This window comes from Gobius niger, assembly GCF_951799975.1.
Source record: "Gobius niger genome assembly, chromosome: 1".
NCBI classification, from domain to species: Eukaryota; Metazoa; Chordata; class Actinopteri; order Gobiiformes; family Gobiidae; genus Gobius; species Gobius niger.
The window spans coordinates 72,931,764-72,958,642 of NC_136852.1; the positions used below are offsets into that span (position 1 = coordinate 72,931,764).

At 41.9% G+C, this 26,879-nt stretch overlaps 2 protein-coding genes across 2 annotated transcripts; one reads left to right on the forward strand and one right to left on the reverse strand.

Annotated features, from left to right (window-relative positions):
- Positions 1–739: 739 nt before the first annotated feature.
- Positions 740–14,214, reverse strand: zcchc8 (zinc finger, CCHC domain containing 8). The gene is made up of 14 exons (XM_079553198.1): positions 14,020–14,214; positions 13,849–13,885; positions 13,701–13,775; positions 11,512–11,614; positions 11,335–11,412; positions 11,160–11,263; positions 10,203–10,268; positions 10,076–10,136; positions 8,119–8,252; positions 7,903–8,045; positions 7,725–7,831; positions 7,562–7,648; positions 4,438–4,558; positions 740–1,611 (listed from the first exon to the last, which is right to left on the reverse strand). Exons 1-14 carry the CDS (start codon positions 14,204–14,206, stop codon positions 794–796), a joined length of 2,121 nt encoding a protein of 706 aa, XP_079409324.1. The 5' UTR covers positions 14,207–14,214; the 3' UTR covers positions 740–793.
- Positions 14,215–18,657: 4,443 nt separating this feature from the next.
- Positions 18,658–26,545, forward strand: LOC306960376 (uncharacterized protein; the record flags this gene model as incomplete). Its single annotated transcript, XM_079552807.1, has 4 exons — positions 18,658–18,842; positions 21,919–22,048; positions 22,116–22,249; positions 25,805–26,545. The coding sequence occupies exons 1-4, from the start codon at positions 18,729–18,731 to the stop codon at positions 26,543–26,545; spliced, it is 1,119 nt and encodes a 372-aa protein (XP_079408933.1). The 5' UTR covers positions 18,658–18,728.
- Between the last annotated feature and the right edge of the window lie 334 nt (positions 26,546–26,879).

A 26,879-nucleotide genomic window follows, 5' to 3' on the forward strand; every position in this document is an offset into this window, starting at 1 on the left:
TGACAAAAATGTGATAAAAAATGACAAAAATGTGACAAAAAAATGACAAAAATGTGACAAAAAAATGACAAAAAATGTGACAAAAATTGCCAAAAAAATGACAAAAATGTGACAAAAAAATGACAAAAAATTGACAAAAATGTGATAAAAAATGACAAAAATGTGACAAAAAAATGACAAAAATGTGACAAAAATGTGATAAAAAATGACAAAAATGTGACAAAAAAATGACAAAAATGTGACAAAAATGTGACAAAAATGTGACAAAAAAATGACAAAAAATGTGACAAAAATTGCCAAAAAAATGACAAAAATGTGACAAAAAATATATTAAAAAAAAAAAGACAAAAAAGCTACAAAAATGAGTTGAATACCCAACAAAAAAATGATGGAAAAAAAAATCTGATGACGTGAGAAAAAAGGTCCTCTCAGTTCAGGCGGGAGTTAAGAGGTTAAGACCGTCAATAAGAAGCAACCCCTCAGTTATCAGTCGTTATTTAAGGATAATGATAAACTAGTGCAATACAATACCACACAAACACACTTTAAACAAGCCGTTTTACTTCATAATTTTCCAGAGCACATCCAATTAAGAAATAAAAATAAATCTGTATCAAAATCAACTGAAGAAACAATTTACACATTTTTAAATTCACCGACATAGTGTTAAAAACTCCAACACTCCTGCTTCAGCTCAGCTCCTTTTCCCTAAAAACCTACTGTATGTACATCTCAAATACAAATACATATATATACACACATGGTAGGGCTTGGTTCTGCTTAAAAATGTCCACTATTTCTTCTTGGACAGACTTCGAGGTGAGCCTTTGAGTAAATCTCTGATCTTAAGGTAGGTCCCCGTCGCCTCGGCCACTTCGGTAAACTCCGGAGTTTCCTCGAAGGGGACGATCCCGGCCGCGAAGTTTTTTCTATGTGGAATCGGGACGGATCTGTCCACGTCCTCCTCCTCCTCGTCCGCCTCTGGACTGGGCGGGCCGTCGTCTGTGATGTTCAACGGGCTGTCGGGACAGTCATCTCGCATTCGAACCACCTTAATCCCCGTGTACTCCTGGAACTTCACGGGTTCGGGGCTTTTCGGGGTGTCCTCCTGCGAGCGGACGGGCCCCGGACTCCCCGCGGCGGCGTCCTCCTGCTGCGCGCTCGCCGTTTCCCCGTTCTGACTGGCCTCTTCCACTTCGTCCATGGCGGCGTCGGCGTCCACGGGAGCCGAGGAGGTGGCGCTGGGCGAGCTGGGGGCCGGCGTGCCCATGGCGGGGGTCTCGCAGTCGCTGTTGGTGGCCGTGTCTGCGTTTTCCAGAGCCGCCCATATCTGCCTCTGCTGCTCCTCCAGTTCCTCCAGGCTGAGCTCGTCCGCCGTCCCCTCCTCGTCCCCCGCCGCCGCCGCCGTCCAGCCGCGCCCCCTCGTTGCCGGGGAGCCGTTGTTGGGCGTGGGCGGGGGGGTGCCCTTGGGGAGGGGCGGAGGGGTCGGGGTGGCGGGAGGGGTGCCCTGTGGGAGCGGCGGGGGTGAGCTGAAGCAGGGAGAGCCGGGAGGGGGCGGAGGCTGGAACTTGAAGTCGCCCGAGCCGCCGGCGTTGTACGGCGTTCCCGGGTCTGTGGGGGGGAAACAAAAAAGGACAAAAAGAATCAGATTTATAAAGGGTTTCATTGGGTTCTTAGGTTCATGTTTAACCTGCACCCAATTAAATGCCCTGTACCGGATTTATCAGAATCAGAATCGGTTTTATTGCCATTGTTTGAGGACAGGGTCACAAACTAGGATTTTTTTCTTGGTGCAGACGTTCGACATAAAACATATAAACACAGAATTAAGATAAAAAATAAGCTAAAGAAATGTCAACTATAAGGCTATAGGGGGCATGCATTACCCCTCCTGGAACCGCCACCTTAACGTGGTGGAGGGTTTGAGCCCAAATGATCCTGGAGCTCTGTTGTCGGGGGCTTGGTGCCCCTGGTAGGGTCTCCCAGGGCAAACAGGTCCTATAGGTGACGGGTCAGACAAAGAGCGGGTCAGAAGCCCCTTATGAGAGACCAACAGGCCCGGTTAATCGTGAGGCCGGCCTTCTGTGGACCCACCACCTGCAGGAGGAGCCATAAGGGGCTGGTGCAGTGTGATATGGGCAGCTCCAACCATAGCTAATGCTGTGTCCGAAACGAGCAGATTGGTAAGAGCTCTTACGCCAAACCGGACGTGCGTCAGCGTCCGCCATGACAAGATGCTTCCGAATTGGGCTGTCAGTCAGGAAGGAGTTAGGAAAAGGAGCCTCGATGCTAACTATCATAGCCACTTTAGCATAGGGACCTCTGACGCTAACTATCATAGCCACTTTAGCATAGGGACCTCTGGTGCTAACTATCATAGCCACTTTAGCATAGGGACCTCTGACGCTAACTATCATAGCCACTTTAGCATAGGGACCTCTGGTGCTAACTATCATAGCCACTTTAGCATAGGGACCTCTGGTGCTAACTATCATAGCCACCTTAACATAGGGACCTCTGACGCTAACTATCATAGCCACTTTAGCATAGGGACCTCTGGTGCTAACTATCATAGCCACTTTAGCATAGGGACCTCTGGTGCTAACTATCATAGCCACTTTAGCATAGGGACCTCTGGTGCTAACTATCATAGCCACTTTAGCATAGGGACCTCTGGTGCCAACTATCATAGCCACTTTAGCATAGGGACCTCTGATGCTAACTATCAAAGCCACTTTAGCATAGGGACCTCTGATGCTAACTATCATAGCCACTTTAGCATAGGGACCTCTGGTGCTAACTATCATAGCCACCTTAACATAGGGACCTCTGACGCTAACTATCATAGCCACTTTAGCATAGGGACCTCTGGTGCTAACTATCATAGCCACTTTAGCATAGGGACCTCTGATGCTAACTATCAAAGCCACTTTAGCATAGGGACCTCTGATGCTAACTATCATAGCCACTTTAGCATAGGGACCTCTGGTGCTAACTATCATAGCCACTTTAGCATAGGGACCTCTGATGCTAACTAACCGGTGATTAGGAGCTATGTGCCATCCCATAAGCCACTGCGCCAAACCCCCCCACCCCCCCACCCTCCAGTGATTCATGCGCAACCACTGTTGATTGACAGGAGCACATTTAATAATAAAAATAATAATAATTAAAAAAATAAGATTCTGCACAAGCCAAACTTTATAAAAGTGATAAATCCATGTCGTCTCCACAGCTCAGTCACATGTCAGTGTTAAAGAGGAAACTCAGGAAACAGATTTAATGCTTTTGTTTTCATTTAGTACAAACTTAAGCCACATGGATCATTTGCATAATGTAGCTTTAAGAAACAGCTGCTGAAATAAAATAACACTAAAGGGAAACGTTTGGATCATTTGGATTTATTTTTCTCCTTAAATGTCTTTGTTTGGACACTATGTTGTTGTTGGACACTAGGGGGCGACATGCACTTTTGTTTGGCCTGCACTCCACCAATAACTTTAAAGAAGAAGAAAAACAGCTGTTGGTGATGTCACTTCCCCTTCCCCTGTTTAAGGACGGACGGATTGTGCAAAATGCTGCTGAAGCTCTAGTTCACTAACTGCACAGATCTAACAGTCGACCCCATGAAAGGTTAAGGAGTTAGGAAGGAAGGAAGGAAGGAAGGAAGGAAGGAAGGAAGGAAGGAAGGAAGGAAGGAAGGAAGGAAGGAAGGAAGGAAGGAAGGAGCACAATGATGAAACTTGATGCTTGTCCCGGTCTGTAGCGCCGGGAACCACACGCTGATGGAGGAGAGGATGGACTCGATGATGGCCGTGTAGAACTGCACCAGCACCAGTTTATAGGCCAGTTTAACGCCTCATTTGAAAGCTAAGACCAACAAAACTAATGTAAATGCATCTTTTCCCCCCCATCACTTTTCTGTTGCTCTTTTTGGCTTTTTTGTTACAGTCACAATGATTACAGCGAGTTTGAGGAGCCAGGGGAGCCATGTGGAAAGAACCAGGTTTAGTATTTTTTGGATCTTCTGCTTTGAAAAGAGTTTATGAACAAAAAAGAAACCCCAGCATTGAGATACGTCTGTGTGATTATGCGCTCGTCAGTCTGAATGTGAATGAACTATGGGGGCGTAATTAAAGGCTCTGCCACAGACGGAGCTATAAGTGGAGAGAGGGACACTTTTCTATTAGGAGAGCATGAAGTGATGGCTGAGTTTGCTGAGGGGAGTCATTAGAAAGAGCATGAGTCACCGAGAACAGAACAGGCTGATTCTGCTCAGTCAAAATTCACAAAGAAACTAAAAGTAACTGACATTGTTTTTATTCAGGTCCTAATTATTGAATTATCTTTGTGAGCTCAGTACTGATGGCGGCTTGTGTTTATAGAGCAATGCAGAGAGTAGAATACGGAATAAAGACAGTAAAAAAGAGCGGCTACCTGACTCGATATCCATATCCGAGCTCCTCTGGGACGTCCTGTCGGGACTCGACCTGTTCTTCTTCCTTTTCTGTGGAGAGGAGTCCGAGTCGTGTCTTCTCTTGTTGGAGTCGGCTCCAGGCTGGAACAGAGATGTTAAACTTATTACCTTATATATGCATGCACAGATTCGCCCTGAACCTGTTGCAGCAAATATTGACTTTACTGATAAGACTTTGCACGATTACAAAAGCATTTAACGGTTTTGTTTTGGTATAAAAGAAAAACTTGATGTAAACCGTGCCAAAAAACACCAGAGTTAAATCCATTACAGAAGCACGGGGCTGTGAACTGTTAAACGATTCCAGACGGGTGTAGAAAACAAAGTAAAAACACAAGTACTGAAAGCAGGTATTGAACAGAAATATAAATCTTTGGGGGGAAAAAATATAAAAATTGAGAGAAAAAAAGGGGAAAACGTTTGGGGCAAAATTGGTAAAAAACAATCGGGGGGAAAAATCTTAATTTGGGGAAAATTGGGGGTAGAGGAAGACACTGGAGTGATTTCTCATTACCGTCCTGTCCCGCAATCCTGTCCCATCCCAATCCCGGTGTGATGTGCAAAAAAAATCCTCCGCTCGTCCGCTCGTCCCCCCCCCCCCCCCCGGCAGCACCGGCTCCAGAACAAACTGACTGAGGGTGCATTCAAGTTTCAAAAAGATGCAAAAAGAGTTTCTCGCCATTAATATACATTGTGACACCATTAAAACTGAGGGTGCTCCTTTGGCACCCCCGTCCCAATCCCGCATGTTTTACAAAGTTTTTTTAGATACACATTTAGGCCAATAAAAGCCACATGTTGTGACTGAAATAACCAGGGCTACATTATTAGTCTCACCACCAGCACTATTTAAAGAGGGGGAATTCTGCTTTTTTCAGTCCCATAGCACCAGTCTATATCACACTACAATGATGAGCAAACCTCCTGTTGGTCTGTAAATGCAGTAAATTAGAATAACTGCCTTGTATAAAATGTCTCTCTCAAAATGGCTGTAGTGAATGTCTTGAAATAGGCCTCTGTCTCTTTAAGAACCTCTGACCCTTTCAGACACGCCCCCTCCACACGCTGTCTGTGGCATCAGTGGGGAGGGGGCAGTGGTTGGTTACTCGGCTGGTGACGAAAGCTCGGAGGCGTCTCCAGGAGGTGGGGGCGTTCCTAGGAGGACTCAGGCAAACCTATCCCTAAAATGGCCGCCATCAGAGTTTTTACAGATTACTCAAAAATACGTGAATGTGCCAAGGCAACACTTCAGGCATGTTTTTAATGAGGGAATGAGATAATAACATGATGGAAAGCTTGAAAAAGCATAATACCCCCCTTTAAATAATGTCAGTTTAATGTCACAGGGGCAGTGGCACCTCCCCTTTAAGATCGCTGAATCATTTCTCTCTGTGTTTTGTGTCTCATGACATAACAGCAGCATTATGTGCCACTTTCGACCGCTTTGATGTGACTCTCGCCCACTCTCTGTGTTTCTTTCACGGCCCCGGGATCAATAGTGAAATTCTCTTCCATCCCGTGGGAATTCCGTGACCCACAGGAATCCTCTAAAGTCGTATCGGTATCAAAAAACAAGAATTGCTAAAGTACCGGGATAAAAAAAATAAAAAATAACGGTATCCTGCCCTAGTCAAGCATACCGTTTTTTCCGGACTATAATCAATCAATCAATCAATCAAATTTTATTTGTATAGCGCCCAACAACAACCAGAAGGTGCCCAGAGCGCTTTCCAGGATAAAAACAAGAATCATAGTAGACGACAATAAATACAAAAACACATAAAAACAGCAGTCGAGTCGGTGGCTAAGTATCGAAGGCTTTCCTGAAAAAATGTGTCTTCAACTGTGATTTAAAAACACTCAGCTCTGTGATGTTTCGAAGCTGGACCGGAAGTGCGTTCCACAGCTTTGGGCCTTGTGCGGCAAATGACCGGCCTCCAAACTTTTTGTATTTGAACTTGGGAGTGACCAGGGAGGTGTGTTCAGAGGAGCGCAGAGTTCTGGCTGGTTCGTAGACCGTTACTAATTCGACGAGGTAGGCCGGGGCCAGTCCATTGATGGCCTTGAACACAAACATCAGGACCTTAAAGTCCACCCTAAACGCCACCGGGAGCCAGTGGAGAGAGCGGAGGACTGGGGTGATGTGTGAGCGTCTGGAGGTGTTGGAGAGAGCGGAGGACTGGGCTGATGTGTGAGCGTCTGGAGGTGATGGAGAGGAGACGAGCTGCTGCGTTTTGTACCAGTTGAAGTCGATTGAGGAGTGATTGGTTCAGTCCAGTGTAGAGGGCGTTACAGTAGTCTATCCTCGAGCTGATGAAGGCATGGATGGCCGTTTCCAGGTCAGCTCGGGACAAGAAAGACTTGATCTTACTCAGTAGCCTTAGCTGGTAAAAGCTCGCTTTCATAACTGCACTTATCTGTTTATCAAAGATCATGCCGCTGTCAAAAATAACACCCAGGTTGCGGATGGCGAGGGCAAACTGAGGTGTAGGAGGACCAAAACTGGGGGAACTGTGAGGTGATAAGTCACACTTTCTTTCGTTTTGGCAGGGGATGCGTCTTATACTCCGGAGCGACTAATATGTGATTTTTTTTCTTTTTTTAAAAATTCAAATACATAATTTTGCCACTAGAGGGCACCGCAGGCTAATCGAGCAGCAGACAGAAAGCTAGGAGTGAGCGAGAAGCTGAGGTTACTCTTACAAGAAAACAAAACAAAGCTAATCACGGGCTAAAAGCTCGACGGCCACATTTAGAGGAACGACTTTGCAAATGAGAGCTTGAAAAACATGCTGCTGGGAGAGGTTTGTCAACGGTTCAGGGGTTTATTCCTTATGCTTTAGTATCAGAACTAAAGACACTGACACTTATTTAGTTTGTTGTGTAATGTGTCGCGCTGGCAAACCGTACGCCCATTCAGCATGTTGTTTTTATCCCATTAGGCATTTTATGGGTAGTGCGTCCTATACTCCGGAGCGACTTATAGTCCGGACAAATACGGTAAATGAAATCATCCGTAATGAGAATGAATACAGTCTAACATTGCAGCTGACACCACCTGAAGAAGAAAATGGATGTTCTCACCGTGGGGAAGCTGCTGGACAGGTAGGCGGCGTAGTTCTGCTTCATGTGATTGGGCTGCATTGGGACCGACCCGTACTGCATGTACTCCTGAGGTCACGATATCAGTTACATTTATTCCATGTTTAATAATTATAATTTCACAAAACCAAAACGGTCGACTCACGTCTTTCATCTTGTGAGGAGCTGCGATGTTAAACCCGGGGAATTCCACCAGCTTCGTCACGTCGTACGACACTTTCTGCGAGTCGTCGGGGCCGCCGTCGTTTGACACTGAACACATTTTGTCATCGTTATAGAATAAAAAAATAATAACTTTTGAAATATTCTTGAAAATCCCAAACCTTTGCCGTCGTACAGCGCCAGGCCGGAGTTCTCCATCTCGGCCTCCTTCAGCCAGCCCGGCGGGTACCCCAGCTGCCTCATGCGGTAGATCAGGGGGGGGAGGGTGCAGTTATCGATCCCCAGCGCCGACAGAAGCTCGTCACTGTTAAATGATAAATGATTTAAAATGCTGTAAGTTCAGAACACGTGACTGTAGCAGTATATGAACGACGTACCTCATGATTCCAGGCTTGTACTTGGAGAAGCGCTCCTCCACCTCGTCCGCGTGGTAGCGCTGGTTACTCTGCATGCCCTGGTTGTTCTGACTGAATTCCTTTCTCCTCTCGTTTATAGCAGCCATGTCTTTAGGCTGAACAAACACAGATTAACAGGGAATAAACATACACACACAGCGGTCTAGGCTCTCAGGCTGCATTAACTCAATACTTAACAGTGAAGGGTGGATCGATACCTTAGCAATAACCTAACCTTGCATTATGGGTAATGGAATTTCTTTTGGCTACCAAACAATATTGATAGTTTGCATAAAGCAAAGAAGAAAGCTCTGATTTGGACCGTTTTAAACGCTGCAAAGTTGATGATACAAAGTGTTTTGTCGTTGTAGAGGAGCTTAAATTAGCTTAAAGTCTATTTTCACAACCAGGGCTGTGAACGGAGATAGACAGAAACTGAAAGAACTGAACGGCCGTTCATATGTAGAGATGCTTCAAAAGTGACGCCCAGTCATTGTTCATAGTTGAAAAACATTTCTGAGCCTTGAGGACGACTGTTGGACAAAGTCCAGGGTCTGAAACTGTGGCCTCATGTCGCCGACATTCACAACATTTAAACTGGAATGAAAAATAAAAACGTAGCATCCTTCTTTTTGGGTCAATAAGGAGGTGGACAGAAAACAAAATCTTTGTTTTAATCGTGACCAGAGATTCACATACACATATAGGCCATGCCTCTAAATTTACTCTATTTTACGAGTGATCTGATGAACAGAGCTAATCCATCGCTAATTTGACAGACGGAAATTTACCCGCTATATTTAACATCAACACCGTTTTGAAACTGAGATTTCAAGACAAATTTAAATGACGTAGGAGCTGCACGAGGCTGCGCTGATTCTGTCTGTAATTAAACCAGATGAACTTGAGTCCAAAGGATTTCTATCAGGAGTTTCCTTTTATATCTATGAATGAGCTTATTGTGGACAGGCCAAAGATCAATCTGAAATAATTTGGTAGTTTGTAAATTATTAACTAGTTTCTCTGTGGCCGGAAGCAAATGCGTCACAGCCCAAGGCTCAAAGCCTCAGAGCTGTTTCAACACTGACCTCTTGTGGATAAACTTTATTATTGTGACTTCTCATAACCAGAAGCATCATCATGTGGAAGGCAGGGTTATTATTCACAGCCTGATATTGATGTTTGATCAAATCAATCATAGGCCGATAAATAAGAGTGATTTTCTTTGTAACGAGAGTCTGTGCTTCACGGAGCTCCAGTGGGCGGGGCCTCAGTCACCTGCGCAAAGTTTTTATTTAATTCAATCAGAGCTAATTTTGGCACTATTTGCTGCAGATGGCGCTCCTTATGCTTCCCTCGTCTGCTCAGCCGTCCTGCTTTAGTGTCTGTTCAAAATCAGGACTTTGTAAAGAACAGGAAAAGCGTTTTTTTTCTCTGACCCACAGCAGCGCAGACATGGCAGGCCATCGTCTATCCACACTGAGATATGTTCTTACCTGAGCTTAGACGAGTTGATGTGTTCCTGTCTGGTCATTGTTAGCATTTAGCCTCTCCTCCTCATGGACCAAACGGGGGTGAAGTTAGAAGCGACCGTAATAACACCTTAGGAGCACGTCGACTTTACTGCACGGACGTCGAAGTGCTCCTAAGGTGTAACTACGCCTTACAATATAGTTCCACTTTTTACCCCCCCCCCCATGGAAGAGCTTGGTTGCTTCAAACTTCACCCCGTTTGGGTCCATGAGGAGAAGAGGCTAAATGCTAACAACAACTCTGGTCTTTTTGCATGACTGAGCACACGCGTAAGGCCAGACCGGTACACATCAACTCGTCTAAGCTCAGGTGTGACTGAAAACCACTTTTATTGAAAAACAATGCACATACAGGATACAGTAAAAAGCATTTGCACAGAGTGGAACATGAGTGACTTTGGATTTACCTTGGGGCAGTCCCTCAGCTGATGCCCGGCACACCCACAGTTAAAGCACATGGACTTGGGTCTGTAACAGAGGAACATCGTGCGGTAACGAGCGGAGGTTAGACCCGGAAAATAAACACAGTCTCACCTTTTGTCTTTCATTTCAATGTCTTGGCCGTCGGTGCCGATCACTTGGTTGAAGACTTGCTGGTAACTTTGGTACAATTCAGGAAATCATAAACAAGACGCAGCGAGATTTAACCTCTTACCACCCGGCAAAACCAAACGCATTCTCTCCTCTTTGCCATTGTCGTCACTTTTTATTTCCCTTATGTGTTTTTGTCACTTTTTAATGGCGCTTTTGTTACTTTTTTGTTACTTTTTTGATGCATTTTTGTCAGATTTTTTGCTGGATTATTGTCACTTTTTTGTCACATTTTTTGCTGCTCTTTTGTCACTTTTTTGCTGGATTTTTGTCTTTTTTTCCTGGATTTTTGTCTTTTTTTACTGGATTATTATTGTGTTTTTGTCGCTTTTTTAATGGCACTTTTGTTACTTTTTTGATGCATTTTTGTCACATTTTTTGCTGGATTTTGGTCACTTTTGTCACATTTTTTGCTGGATTTTGGTCACTTTTGTGTCACATTTTTTGCTGGATTTTTGTCTTTTTTTTTTTGCTGGATTTTTGTCTTTTTTTTTGCTGAATTTTTGTAACGTTTTTGCTGAATTTTTGCCATTTTTTTTCTGGATTTTTGTCATTTTTTTGCTGGATTATTGTCACTTTTTTGTCACTTTTTTGCTGCTCTTCTGTCACCTTTTTGTCATTTTTTGCTGGATTTGTGTCTTTTTTTTGCTGGATTTTTGTCATTTTTTGCTGGATTTTTGTCTTTTTTTTGCTGAATTTTTGCCATTTTTTTTGCTGGATTTTTGTCATTTTTGTCAATTTACATCCTCATTTTCTTCTCGTTTTTTGGTCGCCATTTTAAAGAAGCTTTTAGATTTGGAGAACAGGAGAAAACATGTTCAGGTGGGAGTTAAGAGGTTAAAAGCGCACATTCCATTCAAGTCCACAACGCCGTGCGGCTCAGACGAGGTTCAAAGATACACTGGCACCTCCCATCCCTCCGTCATCTGGGGGTTTTCATTCAGGAGCGGCTGTCCCAGTTTGTCCACACTGAACGTAGTGAAATACTGGACACTGCCAACAATCTGCAGCAACAAAGAAGCAGGTTTAATATGACGCAGATGGTTTAAATATTCTAACCATATGCAGAACTTACTTTGAAGGATTCTGATGTAGTTTTCACACTGCATGAATTTGACTGTTGTGGATCTTCCTCCAAAGCAAAGGCCGAGGGCTGGACAGAGACAGGTTTAGAGACAGGCGGCTGAATCATTTATATGTCTCGTTTCTAGTGGTCTCTTCGGATTTGACTGTAGCTCAGCAGAACACTCACCTGAGCTTTCAGAAAGTACGGAGAGTCTTTCTTCTGCCCGTTTGGTTTCTGATGGTTTGCAATGATGTAGCGAATGGCGTCTTCAATTTCCTGACGGCACGTCCTAGATATTAATGTACAGGTTAGATGATGAGATCAGATGTATGAACTGAACATTACCACAGAAATGTGTCTTTTAGAGGGAACTGACATTGTCCAACATTTGTGAAAAACAATCTAGGAAAGTGGAGAAAACAGGTAATGATCGCGGACACAAGCGGCCGAAATGAGCTTCCTTCGCAGGGTGTCTGGGCGCACCCTTCGAGATCGGGCGAGTCGCTGCTCCTTCACGTCAAAAGGAGCAGCTGAGGTGGCTCGGGCGTCTGGGAGTAGGAGGTGTTCCAGGCATGTCCTATACGAGCGATCGCGATGTCGTCACATCCGTTGGCCGCGGTCGGCATTTTACATTTTCATATTTGATAAACATTTTATTAAAATCCCATGATCGGCAAAAACAATGTCCATAAACAGAGCATTGCTTCTCTTGCTCTGTAACAGATCTATCATTTTATAAAACCGAGTTAGAGCCGACCATTCACCAAAACATACGGCGAAAATTGCGGAAGTAAAACAAGAACAGCGATCGCTCGTATTGGGACAAGGCCTTTTGGAAGACCCAGGACACACTGGCGGGACTATGGGCCTTTCCGAAACCCTCCTCCCTTCCCCTACACCCTTCCACTCGGGCCTCAGTGAGGGACCTTCCACTCAGGCCTCAGTGAGGGACCTTCCACTCAGGCCTCAGCGAGGGACCTTCCACTCAGGCCTCAGCGAGGGACCTTCCACTCAGTGAGGGACCTTCCACTCAGGCCTCAGCGAGGGACCTTCCACTCAGTGAGGGACCTTCCACTCAGGCCTCAGTGAGGGACCTTCCACTCGGGCCTCAGTGAGGGACCTTCCACTCGGGACTCAGTGAGGGACCTTCCACTCGGGCCTCAGTGAGGGACCTTCCACTCAGGCCTCAGTGAGAGACCTCCTGAGGTTCACTCAACAGAGAAATTCGAGCTGTGACTTTCAGACGCTCTCTCCCTCTCCCTCACGAACTGCACAGCCCAACTGATCATACTTTTAAATTTAAAAAAAGGTTCTTATGAGTTTACAAAGTAATTCAGATTCAAATATGTTGTATTTACATGATATAATTTAACTTCTTCAAACTCACAAGTGAGAACTTTCCCTCTCCCAATAAAATCATATTAAGTGTCACTGTCACTTTCTTTTTCTTTAATAAACGTCTATATGACGATAAAGTTGTTCAATTGAACACTTAGGTCCTAAGTAAACACGGAACTGATGTTTGGTGTGTTGCTCGTGGGACAGCTCTCAGTGTAACACACACCTGTTAAGTGTGGTGTCGATGCAGACTCGCTGAGAAGGAGCTTTTCTCCCCCTCACTGAGGGTCCGTTTCAGACAGAACTCCACTCCCGGGCACGAGCAGACTGCGTGTTAGGGGGAGGGAGGAGGGAGCGGTTTCAGAAAGGCCCTATGTCTCCGAGCTGGCCTGGTGTGGCCTCGGGGACCCCCAGAACAGCTGGAGGAGGTCGGGGTCCCCCAGAACAGCTGGAGGAGGTCGGGGTCCCCCCAGAACAGCTGGAGGAGGTGTGTGTGGATCAGTAAGTCTGGGCATCTGCTGAGACTGACCGGGTTGCGGATAAAGCGTCAGAAAATGGACGGATGGAGAACTTTCATTTCTGTTTCAGCGCATAAATGCATCGAATCGAAATGAAATCGTGACCCTCATGTAGAACATTGACTGTGTTTACAGTAATATTTATATTTGCCCTACTAAGCTTCCGTAGTTCGGACATGCGCACTGTGTTACTAGCGCCGATACCGACCAGCCAGGCATGTACCTGCTGTGTCTCCTGTTGTACCACCTGTTGTCATCATTTACCACAACACACAACACTTCATATCGAAACACCTTTTGAATCGCGACAAAGGTGAATCGTTGCATCACTAAAAACATACTAGTTAATTCATACTTATTGAATAAATAAAGATATCTTCCAGACTGACTTGTTTATGGCCCATATTCTCCGGCAAACACTGCAGAGCCGTTAACCAGCAGCGATGAGTCCAGACCAACATCACACAAAACACGAAGATCTCGTTTAAAAACATTACAAAAATACATAATAACATTTACTTTGAGATCATGTTGTTGGCGTAAAGGATGTGCAGCGCGGGTCCGTCCGTGTTGACATCGTCCACCGTCACGCCGCTGTAAACAAAAGACCAAACTGAAACCATTTGTCCCACATCATCTGTGACTGTGACGTTAAACCCCTGCGCACCTGGGCCGCGTCAGGACGTTCAGGTTTCTTCTCAACCCTTTATGTGATCGACATATTAAGGAACTCATGACACGGACACAGAGAGAACAGAGAAGAAGAGGTTTGTTTTGGTTCGTAGCTGACGATGCTAACGGCGCTAGCATCATTAGCACGAGCCGCAGCCGCGCAGACCCAAAAGGATATTTTCCTCCGTAAGTTTGTGGATCTGCTCCTCCGCCTCCTCCAGCCGGCTCCGCAGCAGTCCCGCCTCCGTGTCCTCCTCATCCTCATCGGTGAAGCGCAGGTGAGAGCTGACGGGAGGCGCAGAATCATCCAACTGCTCGAACAGCTCTCGGTCACCGAAATCCACCTCCGCCATGTTTTACCCAGGAGTGCGCGCGCGGCAGGGTTTTCTGTGAGCGCGGGGTTGCCAGGTCCGCGGGTGGCAAGGATGAAAACGCGACAAAAGTGACGATAAAAGAGAGACAAAAATGGGCCGGAAAAGCAACAATGACACGATTTAACCTCTTACCACCCGCCAAAACCAAATGCTTTCTCTCCTCTTTGCCATTGTCGTCACTTTTGATTTCCCTTATGTGTTTTTGTCACTTTTTTGTGGCACTTTTTTGTTGGATTTTTGTCTTTTTTGCTGGATTTTTGCCACTTTTTTGGTGGATTTTTGTCACTTTTTTTGCTGGGATGCGGTCACATTTTTGTTGGATTTTTGCCACTTTTTTGCTGGATTTTTGTCTTTTTTTTTGCTGGATTTTTGTCACTTTTATGCTGGTTTTTTGTCTTTTTTTTGCTGGATTTTTGTCATTTTTTTTGCTGGATTTTTGTCACTTTTATGCTGGTTTTTTGTCTTTTTTTTGCTGGATTTTTGTCTTTTTTTGCTGGATTTTTGTCACTTTTTTTGCTGGATTTGTGTCTTTTTTTGCTGGATTTGTGTCTTTTTTTGCTGGATTTTTGTCACTTTTTTGGTGGATTTTTGTCACTTTTTTTGCTGGGATGCGGTCACATTTTTGTTGGATTTTTGCCACTTTTTTGCTGGATTTTTGTCTTTTTTTTTGCTGGATTTTTGTCACTTTTATGCTGGTTTTTTGTCTTTTTTTTGCTGGATTTTTGTCTTTTTTTTTGCTGGATTTTTGTCACTTTTATGCTGGTTTTTTGTCTTTTTTTTGCTGGATTTTTGTCTTTTTTTTGCTGGATTTTTGTCTTTTTTGCTGAATTTTTTCACTTTTTTTGCTGGATTTTTGTCACTTTTTTTGCTGGATTTTTGTCTCTTTTTTGCTGGATTTTTGTCATTTTTTTGCTGGATTTTTGTCTCTTTTTTGCTGGATTTTTGTCTTTTTTTGATGAATTTTTGTCACTTTTTTTTGCTGGATTTTTATCTTTTTTTTGCTGGATTTTTGTCACTTTTTTGCTGGATTTTTGTCTCTTTTTTGCTGGATTTTTGTCATTTTTTTGCTGGATTTTTGTCTTTTTTTAGCTGGATTTTTGACATTTTTTTGCTGGATTTTTGTCTCTTTTTTGCTGGATTTTTGTCATTTTTTTTGCTGGATTTTTGTCTTTTTTGCTGGATTTTTGTCACTTTTTTGCTGGATTTTTGTCTTTTTTTGCTGGATTTTTGTCACTTTTTTTGCTGGATTTTTGTCTTTTTTTGCTGGATTTTTGTCACCTTTTTTGCTTGATTTGTGTCTTTTTTTGCTGGATTTTTGTCACTTTTTTGCTGGATTTTTGTCTCTTTTTTGCTGGATTTTTGTCTTTTTTTGCTGGATTTTTGTCTCTTTTTTGCTGGATCTTTGTCTTTTTTTGCTGGATTTTTGTCTATTTTTTGCTGGATTTTTGTCTTTTTTTGATGGATTTTTGTCACTTTTTTTGCTGGATTTTTGTCACTTTTTTGCTGGATTTTTGTTTGTTTTTTTTGCTGGATTTTTGTCACTTTTATGCAGTTTTTTGTCTCTTTTTTGCTGGATTTTTGTCTTTTTTTGATGAATTTTTGTCACTTTTTTTTGCTGGATTTTTTTTTTTTTTTTGCTGGATTTTTGTCACTTTTTTGCTGGATTTTTGTCTCTTTTTTGCTGGATTTTTGTCACATTTTTTTGCTGGATTTTTGTCACATTTTTTTGCTGGATTTTTGTCTTTTTTTTGCTGGATTTTTGACATTTTTTTGCTGGATTTTTGTCTCTTTTTTGCTGGATTTTTGTCATTTTTTTTGCTGGATTTTTGTCTTTTTTGCTGGATTTTTGTCACTTTTTTGCTGGATTTTTGTCTTTTTTAGCTGGATTTTTGTCACTTTTTTTGCTGGATTTTTGTCTTTTTTTGCTGGATTTTTGTCACTTTTTTTGCTGGATTTGTGTCTTTTTTTGCTGGATTTTTGTCACTTTTTTGCTGGATTTTTGTCTCTTTTTTGCTGGATTTTTGTCTTTTTTTGCTGGATTTTTGTCTCTTTTTTGCTGGATCTTTGTCTTTTTTTGCTGGATTTTTGTCTATTTTTTGCTGGATTTTTGTCTTTTTTTGATGGATTTTTGTCACTTTTTTGCTGGATTTTTGTCACTTTTTTGCTGGATTTTTGTTTGTTTTTTTTGCTGGATTTTTGTCACTTTTATGCTGTTTTTTTGTCTCTTTTTTGCTGGATTTTTGTTTGTTTTTTTTGCTGGATTTTTGTCACTTTTATGCTGTTTTTTTGTCTCTTTTTTGCTGGATTTTTGTCTTTTTTTGATGAATTTTTGTCACTTTTTTTGCTGGATTTTTGTCTTTTTTTGCTGGATTTTTGTCACTTTTTTGCTGGATTTTTGTCTTTTTTTGATGAATTTTTGTCACTTTTTTGCTGGATTTTTGTCTTTTTTTTGCTGGATTTTTGTCTTTTTTTGATGAATTTTTGTCACTTTTTTTTGCTGGATTTTTGTCTTTTTTTTGCTGGATTTTTGTCTTTTTTTTGCTGGATTTTTGTCTTTTTTGCTGGATTTTTGTCTTTTTTTTGCTGGATTTTTGTCACTTTTTTGCTGGATTTGTGTCTTTTTTTGCTGGATTTTTGTCACTTTTTTGCTGGATTTTTGTCTTTTTTTGCTGGATTTTTGTCACTTTTTTTGCTGGATTTGTGTCTTTTTTTGCTGGATTTTTGTCTTTTTTTTGCTGGATTTTTGTCATTTTTTTTGCTGGATTTGTGTCTTTTTTTGCTGGATTTTAGTCTTTTTTTTGCTGGATTTTTGTCTTTTTTTGCTGGATTTTTGTCACTTTTTTTGCTGGATTTGTGTCTTTTTTTGCTGGATTTGTGTCTTTTTTTGCTGGATTTTTGTCACTTTTTTGCTGGATTTGTGTCTTTTTTTGCTGGATTTTTGTCACTTTTTTGCTGGATTTTTGTCTTTTTTTGCTGGATTTTTGTCACTTTTTTTGCTGGATTTGTGTCTTTTTTTGCTGGATTTTTGTCTTTTTTTTGCTGGATTTTTGTCATTTTTTTTGCTGGATTTGTGTCTTTTTTTGCTGGATTTTAGTCTTTTTTTTGCTGGATTTTTGTCTTTTTTTGCTGGATTTTTGTCACTTTTTTTGCTGGATTTGTGTCTTTTTTTGCTGGATTTGTGTCTTTTTTTGCTGGATTTTTGTCACTTTTTTGCTGGATTTGTGTCTTTTTTTGCTGGATTTTTGTCACTTTTTTGCTGGATTTTTGTCTTTTTTTGCTGGATTTTTGTCACTTTTTTTGCTGGATTTGTGTCTTTTTTTGCTGGATTTTTGTCTTTTTTTTGCTGGATTTTTGTCATTTTTTTTGCTGGATTTGTGTCTTTTTTTGCTGGATTTTTGTCACTTTTTTGCTGGATTTTTGTCTTTTTTGCTGGATTTTTGTCTTTTTTTTGCTGGATTTTTATCTTTTTTTGCTGGATTTTTGTCACTTTTTTTGCTGGATTTTTGTCTTTTTTTGCTGGATTTTTGTCACTTTTTTGCTGGATTTTTGTTTGTTTTTTGATGGATTTTTGTCACTTTTTTGCTGGATTTTTGTCCTTTTTTGCTGGATTTTTGTCCTTTTTTGCTGGATTTTTGTCACTTTTTTTGCTGTTTTTTTTGTCTTTTTTTGCCCAATTTTTGTTACTTTTTTGCTGAATTTTTGTAAATTTTTTGCTGGATTTTTGTCCATTACATCCTCATTTTCTTCTCGTTCTTTGTCGCCATTTTGAAGAAGCTTTTAGATTTGGAGAATTTGGAGAACAGGAGAAATCATGTTCCGGTAGGAGTTAAGAGGTTAAAAAAGAGACAAAAACACGACAAAAATTTGACACAGCGACCAAAAATTATGATCAGTTTGGTAGATCTTAGCTTTCAAATTTTTATTTTTTTTATTGTATCTTTTTAAATTGAACGAAAATGACAAAAAAATGACAAAAAATTGTTAAAAATGTGACAAAAATGACAAATGTCACAAAAATGTTAAAAACTTCACAAAAACTTCACAAAAACTTCACAAAAAATGTCACAAAAAATGACAAAAATGTGATAAATATTTGACTAAAAATGACCAAAAAATTACGAAAAAATGACCAAAAAAATGACAAAAATGTGACAAAAAGTGGGAAAAAATGACAAAAAAGCTACAAAAATAAGTTGAAAACCCCCAATAAATGATGGGGAAAAAATCTGATGACGTGATGAGTTTTGTAGGTCTTAGCTTTCAAATGAGGCGTCACACTGGCCTACAGGATTTGGGTAAAGCTGAACTGGAGAAAATGCTCTCGGTTCAGGCGGGAGTTAAGAGGTTAAGACGTCACTCATTGGATTGACTCTTTTTCTTGGATCTGGCAACCCTGTGGGAGTGTCACGTGACCGGAAGTAATAGACAGTAGTGCGTAGCCTGATCACTCGCGTGTTGTTTGTTATTGTGGTGGTTTCTCTGTAACCAAAGGCTTTTTAAAATGTCAGATATCACATATTTAACGTTACCCACGTGGACCGTTGGCTCTTTGAATATTAGATTAATTTATCTGGTGAATAAAACAACATTCAGGTTATCAGAGAGTCCCAACAAGGTATGTGCAAACTCCTTCATCTGTTTGATTTATCTGACCAAACACATTTATCTGTGGCGATATGAGTCAGGAAATATTTATTCTCATTCACTTTGAAGCTCATTTATCAACATTGAAGTAGTAGAAGTATGTGTTCTAACTACAATATCAGAGGCAGATTGTACTTTTGGGAGTATCTGCACTTCTTGGAGTAACTTTATCACACTGTACTTGTTACTTGGGTAAATATTTGGTTCCTCTTATTTCCAAAGTGATTAATCTTCTTGAATTGATTTACTTAAAGTTGAATTTTTGTGTGTCTCGTCTAATCTATGGGTGTTTTCTTTGTAAATATCAAAATTATCTCTAACATTACCGATAAAACATAAGTATTTTCACCGAGTGCATTTACTTAGATGTTTATTTACATGACTGCTTTCAAGGCGAGACACTGCAGGTGAATAGGGAAAAAATGTATATTTACAGATATCAATTTGAAACTGTTGCTGTCGATCACTGGCATAAATGTGAGAAAAAAAAATACATGGCAAGTTTTCTGTAATTTTACTTTTCATATAAGAACAAGGTGTTTTATGCCTAAAAATGCCCCAAATTTCCCATCTTTTCGGCGACGAAATCTGAATAATGGATAGAGCTACATTCAAATTTATGGTTTCATTTTATTGGTAAATGAGTTGCCAAGACTTTTTCAGAGGGGATTTAGGATTTCTTGTTTTTAAAATAAGCTGTTTTTTAGTGGAAAAATTTGTAAAAATGTAATTTTCGCCTCATTTTTTGACATTCAAAACTCAATAAATGGGGCTTAAGGGATTAAATAATAAAAAAATCCCTCTGAAAAAATCTTCCAAATATTGTTCAGTCCGAGGCTGGAAAATGTGAAGTCTTTAGGTCCGACTGACGTGGACATAGTGTCGCCACAATGACAGAAAAAGGCCCTTGAAATTGCGTTCTCCCATATAAGTCTATGGGGGAACATTGAATCAGCGCAATATTTAAACATGTTATTGTGAAGATTAGGGATATTTTCTGTTTCCGGGTGAAAGCTTATATGTTCAGAGACCAATTTGGCCCAAAACCTGAAAACTGAAAAAAATGAGTTTTGCCTGTAGTGTCTCCCCTTAAATGAGTGATATTATTGTTATGTAATGTTACTCTGGGTTAGGCCTGGGTAAGGTTAAAAAAAATAACAGAGAAGAAATATAAGATCTTTATATTCAAGTTTTGATGTTTTAATCCAGTCTGGCTTTACCCAAATCTAAAAGATTCTTGGAAAAAAAAAGCAAGGATGAAAATGCAACCAAAAAGTGACGATAAAGAAACAAAAACACAACAGAAAAAACTTCAAAAATCTGATATAAATGTGGCGACAATGTGGCGTAAAAGTTCCGATCAGTTTTGTAGGTCTTAGCTTTCAAATGAGGCGTTACTCTGGCCTGTAGGCTGTAAAATCTCCGGTCGAGAAGCTTTTAGATTTGGGTAAAGCCGAACAGGAGAAAATGCACTCGGTTAAGGTGGGAGGTAAGAGGTTAACCTAACACCTGTTATCGGGGCGGACTGGCCATATGTCCTGTATTCTGGAAGAGCAAAGGGCCACTGGCTCCAGGGCCACCGGTCCGGCCTCTCACTTTACCTTACCCTTACCCCCGGGCGTGACCGAGCTTTACCCAAATCTAAATCTTAAAAGAAAAGCATTCAAGAACAAAAATGTGCTGGAAAAGCAACAAAAAAGTGACAAAAACAAAACAAAATGTGACGAAAACGTGACGACAAAGCAATGAAAAAAGCGATGAAAAAACAGCAATAACATGAAAAAAAACCTCGAAAAACAAGAAACAAAAAAGTGACGAAAACACGCCAATAGGCAGTAATGAAAAAGCAGCAAAAACATGACAAAAATGCAGCGACAACGTGACAAAAAGTTGCCATCACTTTTCTAGATTTTAGCTTTCAAATGAGGCGTTACAGTGTTGCTCTCCAGTCAAGGAGCCTTTAGATTTGGGTAAAGCCGAACTGGAGTAAATGCTCTCGGTTAAGGCGGTGGTTAAGAGGTTAACGTATGTATTTGTGGAAGTGTCACATTTACACTAATTTGGGCCAGGCTGACCAGAGTCCAGGGCTGTTTTTCTGTCCCAGTCCAGCCCCTGCATGTTACTCATGCAACAACTCATTTATCTGTCTGAATTTGGGCTATACATGCTTTTCAGTCATGTGACTTTTGTTGTTATGGCGGCCATTTTGAATATCGAAGTAGAATTACGCAGTACTACAACATGTAACAATATCTCTACTCTGGATATAAAAGAAGGACGACTGATCGACAGTGACATTTTTATTGACTCGGAATCATTGCTCAAGAAGACAACAGTTAAAACACGGCCCCAGAGACGCACGTTTATGTGAAGAAACCAGAGAGTCAGAGTTTTAGATGTTAGCATGCTACAGGTTAGCATTTAGCTTCAACAGCTCAGCCCTGGCCTCTCCAAGAGAAAGCCCTGAACCACACTCCAAACATGTGACAGAGGTCAGAGCTGTTACTGTAGTGTTTCCTCAGTGTCACACATGTGAGCCACACACGTATGTTTATCGTGTTGAAGCCACAGTTAACAGTTAATTGATTGACAGTTGCTAACCGGTAGCATGCTAATGTCTTGAGCAGCTTAAACACTGACTCAGTGTTTTAACTGTTTAATTTTTTTGTTTAATTTTTGAACAATGATTACGAGTAAATGAAAATACCACTGTCGATCATTTGTCTTTCTTTTATATCCAGAGTAGAGATATTGTTACATGTAGTACTGCATGATGCTACTTCGGTATTCAAAATGGCCACCGGAACTATGCGTGATGTCACTAGAAATGCATGTATAGCACTGTAATACACGTTATTTCAAATAGTGGATTAGGGCACAGCTCCTACTAAAACCCATGTGGTATTTTCTAGTTTTCTCTGTCCTGTCAAGGGAAAAAAGTGTTTGTTCTTGGTCCGTATTTAAATAATAATAATAATGTAAATGCTGTTTCAAAGGTTAAATGATGTGGAATCTCTTAGTTTGTGTCTGTTTCCCATGTTTTCCAGGATTCTGCCGTCCCTCTGTATTTAGGAGCCGACCTTCTGTCTAACACTGACATCCGCACAGAAAACCACCCCCGATGCCACGCCAAGTTTGCCAAGAAAGGCCTGGCTACAAAACTGCACTTCCCCTCAGGTGAGACGGAGGGCGGAGTCTCACCTGCTCAGCTAACAGCAATGATTATATGTTTTATATGTTTTAGTTTATAGGTTTCATGGCATCAGGCTTCCGTCATCAAACAACAGCCTGTGGTTCTACAGCGTCCAGGGACTTTTCCGAATCGCCTTCGAGATGTTTAATAAGCACGACCAGCTTTCTGTACTGGAGAGGTTTCAGGTAAATCCACATCTGTCCCGAAAGAAAAAACATTGTGTCTCTCACGTCATTATGAATCTGAAATGGTTCAGACGCACATTTGCAGAGTCTGATGGACAAACCAGTAAGGAAGACATCGAAGTAAATATTTAGGCACAGCTGCAACAATTTCCTGTGATTCCGATCAAACGCCTTAGTCCAGATGTGGATTAACTTTCATCAGGGCCACATGAGCAGCCTGGAGCCGCACCAACAATAACTCAAACTTACTCTGCTCAACTTTGTGTATTTTGAATATCTGATGCAGCGTTATTCAGTAGAAATATTATTTCCTGTAAATATTTAGCCATGTCATGTGCATCATTTTTTTAATTATTCAACTTTTTATCTTCGTTAAAGGAGCTATATCCTGCTATTTTAGCCATTCCAAAGTTAAGTATAGGCATTTATATGAATGATTGTACCTCTACCGTTACTGAGCACTCATTTTTGTGATAAATATAAGTGTTTTGTGGAGGTATTTTTCAAACCCGGAAGACACAACGCTTCGATTCAGTTAACTCCGCCCCCTCTCTCCGCGCATACAACTTTACCGTAATATAAATAAACAACAATAAGTGAAGTTACTTCACGATGCAGTTATACGGAGTTGACATCTGCAACACAGCTTCATAGATGGCTAACACACAAGCTAATATGCTAACACACATGCTAATATGCTAACACCGCGTTTGGATTGACTCACCCTCTGCTCCATCGCTGTTTACATTGTGGGACTCGCGTTGGTATAAAAGTTAATCCACTTTGATTCTGGCGAAGGTTCACCAAACATCCATCAGTGACAGTCACAGAAAAACACCATTTTGGTGATAGTCGCTGAATCCCGGAGAAAAAAACAACTTCAAGTGGCCTCTTCCTGAAAAGGTTGAACAAACTCCCGTCCTCGTAGCCAAACGCGCTTCTTTTTCTCCGTCCGTGACATTATCGTTAGGTAAGAATAAAGAACAGGTGTGTCCAGTTATAACGAGCTCCATCTTCAGCTGCAGCGCAAACATGACTGATCTGTTCAGACGCGATGTGTTTGTTTTGGCCTCAGCTGACCTGGAAGCACCTCGGGCACATCCTTTTATTTTATTTTTTTTCCTTTTTTTTTTTGTTCTCTTTGTTTCTCTCTTACGACAGAAATAATGAAAACGCTGTTTTACAAATTAAAATCAGGCCGTAAGCATAGAATTAAGACATTACATTACAGACGTCGAGCACTTCCGTTCCGCTGTTACGACACAACTGAACACACGTTCACCAGGAGAGGGAGGAGCAGCTGCTCAGAGAGCAGGATTCAGGAGGATTACTGAGAGCTGCTAGCCTGGCTAACACCAGACTAAAATCACAAGTGATATTTAGTCTGGGGACCACCAATTCATTTTCTCGTAGGAGAGGTGTGGTTTACGATCGTCCATACTCGTTTATTGGGCGATACGAAAAAAAGAAAAAAAAAGTCTCATGCGTCTGCACGTAGCCCCAGCCAATCATATCATCGTATGAGATGACGTATGACGTACCCGCTGTAAACTTTTGAGCTAAATTATTTAGAACAAGGTCTAAAGCTTGATCAAAAAATACCATCGTGTCTGCTGCTGTCATGTTGGATCCGTAAATAAACTTTTTTATTATTATCCGTAAATAAACTACAAGCTTCCGTATATCGAATAGCGCGTCATCGTCTTGCCGTCCCTCCTCGCTCTGTGATTGGTTCCCAAATCCACCGGAGATTTGGCCATGGTCCCCAGGCTGTTGTGCAGTTCGAAATAATTCGAGCGCACACAGCAGCCTGGTGTTAGCCAGGTTAGAGAGCTGCGTGAATGAAGCCACAAACCACTCTGGGGGTGTTTTTGATAAGGAAATAGCAGAACAACATGGCTAAAAGCTCTAAAAAGTCGATTTTGCATGATATAGGACCTTTAACGTCAACCATTGCATAAATATATGGGGAGTTTATCGCTGCGTCCAAAAACAAAAGCTCCAAAATAAAAATAGTTTTGATTGAGAAAATGCTATTGAGGAAACTTTTCTTTTTCAATAAATGAATAATAATCAGCCCGACAGGACTGTATCCTCACAGGCTTATTGCACTTTACAAGCCTGTGTGACAAGTCTCTGCTATATTGTCGTCAATGTTCATTCACCCTACACTCCATGGAAGTAAGCTACTATTATAGCCACAGCTGCCCATTGTGTTGTTTATATCCTGATCTTTCATTATGTCAGTTCCCTCTGCTGGACACCTGTGGAATTCTTTCCTTTTATTTCTATTTAAGCTGCCCCCTAGTGGCTGGAGTGAGCATTCTGGTAATTTAGTTAAAGAGGGGGTATTCTGCTTTTGTCAGTCACATAACACCAGTCTATATCACACTACAATGATGACAAACCTTCTGTCGGTCTGTAAATGCAGTAAATTAGAATAACTGCCTTGTATAAAATGTCTCTCTCAAAATGGCTGTAGTGAATGTCTTGAAATAGGCCTCTGTCTCTTTAAGAACCTCTGAGCCTTTAGACACGCCCCCTCCACACGCTGTCTGTGGCATCAGTGGGGAGGGGGTTCTGCTGAGGAGCAGTGGTCGGTTACTCGGCTGGTGACGAAAGCTCGGAGGCGTCTCCAGGAGGTGGGGGCGTTCCTAGGAGGACTCAGGCAAACCTATCCCTAAAATGGCCGCCATCAGAGTTTTTACAGATGACTCAAAAATACGTGAATGTGCCAAGGCAACACTTCAGGCATGTTTTTAATGAGGGACTGACAGAATAACATGATGTAATAATACCCCCCCCCCCCTTTAAAAAAAATCCTAACTCCGCACATGAATGGGCTACAGACTTACTTTTTTTTACATACTTATGAATTTATGCTCTATAAGTCGTGAGCCGGACTGAATCATCCGTCCCGCGGGCCGTACTTTGTCCAGGTCTGCTTTAGAGGCATCAAAAAAACATGTAAAAACAGTGGAATTTTTACTTCTATATTACTCAATAATTATTTTAGTGAAAAAAATACACATATGAGTTCCATGATTTGCTTTAACCCCTTAACTCCCACCTGAACCGAGCACATTTTCTCCAGTTTGGCTTTACCCCAGTCCAAAAGCTTCTGGAAAAAAGCTGTGAAAATAGTGACAGAACTGAGAGGAAAACAATGATGAAAATGTGACAAAAAAGTGAGAAAACATTGATGAAAAAGTGGCAAAAAATGGACGAAAAAATGACAAAAATGTGACCAAAAAATGACAAAAAATGGGTAAAAAATTGACGAAAAAATGACAAAAATGTGATGAAAATTCGACAAAAAAAAAAGTGACAAAATGTGACAAAGAAATGACAAAGATGTGATTAAAAAATGACAAAAAAAATGACAAAAAAGTTACAAAAATGAGTTGAATACCCGACAAAAAAAAAATCTGATGACGTGAGGAAAAAGATCCTCTCGGTTCAGGCGGGAGTTAAGAGGTTAAAGCCAAATTGATTGTCTGTAGCCGCGATAAATAGAACCTTTTACTGTTTATGTTTCTGAATCCACGTTTGCAGGACATCTGGAAATCCCACCTCGACGACGACCCTCTACAAATGGGCTACGACCTCAGCGAGCAGTCAGACTCCGCCTCGATCGACCCGGGACCGAGGACCGAAACCCCCGAGTCTTTCAAAGAATCACAGACTCCGCAGGACACGAGAGGCGACTCCACAGACCACGATTACTGCTCCTCAGAAAACCCCGCAGAAGAAGAAGAAGAAGAGTCGGGCGCTGCGGCTTCGCTTCGCCACAAAGTGCAGAGGTTGAGCGACGGACTTCCCCAGATCCGCCCGGAGCAGCTCAGAACCGTCCACGTGTTACTGGACTTCATCGACCGCTTCGCTCGGGGCGACGTGACCGACGCCGCCGCGGCCGAGGCGGTGATGGCGCTGCTGCACGCCAAGCGACGGGACGGCGACGGCGTCTATTCCAGCTCCCTGCTCGGCGGCGTCGGGCGCTGGCTCGGGCGCCAGTTCCACGAGGCCAACGGCAGCATCAGCCAGAAGGTGGAGGGGTTTAAAGAGCAGCACATCGAGCGCATCAGCGACCTGCCCCCCCCCGAGGAGCTCAGCAGGCAGCTGTTTCCGGACGCCATGCTGGGTCTGCTGCTCCACTGGATGGGCCTGAGCGAGGACTGGAGCGCCGCCAAGAGGAACAGCGAGTACCCCATTTTACTGCTCATACTGGAGTTCGCCAATCACAACCTCATCACCGGGGTGGCTCACGTGCTGTACTCCAGTCTCATATGCAAATGAGCGTCCAGTCTCATATGCAAATGAGCGTCCAGTCTCATATGTAAATGAGTGTCCAGTCTCATATGTAAACGAGCGTCCAGTCTCATATGTAAATGAGCGTCCAGTCTCATATGCAAATGAGCGTCCAGTCTCATATGTAAATGAGCGTCCAGTCTCATATGTAAATGAGCGTCCAATCTCATATGTAAATGAGTGTCCCGTCTCATATGTAAATGAGCGTCCAGTCTCATATGCAAATGAGCGTCCCATCTCATATGCAAATGAGCGTCCCGTCTCATATGTAAATGAGCGTCCAGTCTCATATGCAAATGAGCGTCCAGACTCATATGTAAAT

What these genes read in the sequence shown, in the direction of transcription:
- zcchc8 (XM_079553198.1), bottom strand. Translation starts at nt 14,206, where the DNA reads ATGGCGGAGGTGGATTTCGGTGACCGAGAGCTGTTCGAGCAGTTGGAT. An exon ending in ATTGAAATGAAAGACAAAAG is followed by an intron (nt 10,137 to 10,202) that starts GTGAGACTGTGT and finishes CCTCTGTTACAG; the next exon opens with ACCCAAGTCCATGTGCTTTA. An exon ending in GGCGCTGTACGACGGCAAAG is followed by an intron (nt 7,832 to 7,902) that starts GTTTGGGATTTT and finishes AAATGTGTTCAG; the next exon opens with TGTCAAACGACGGCGGCCCC.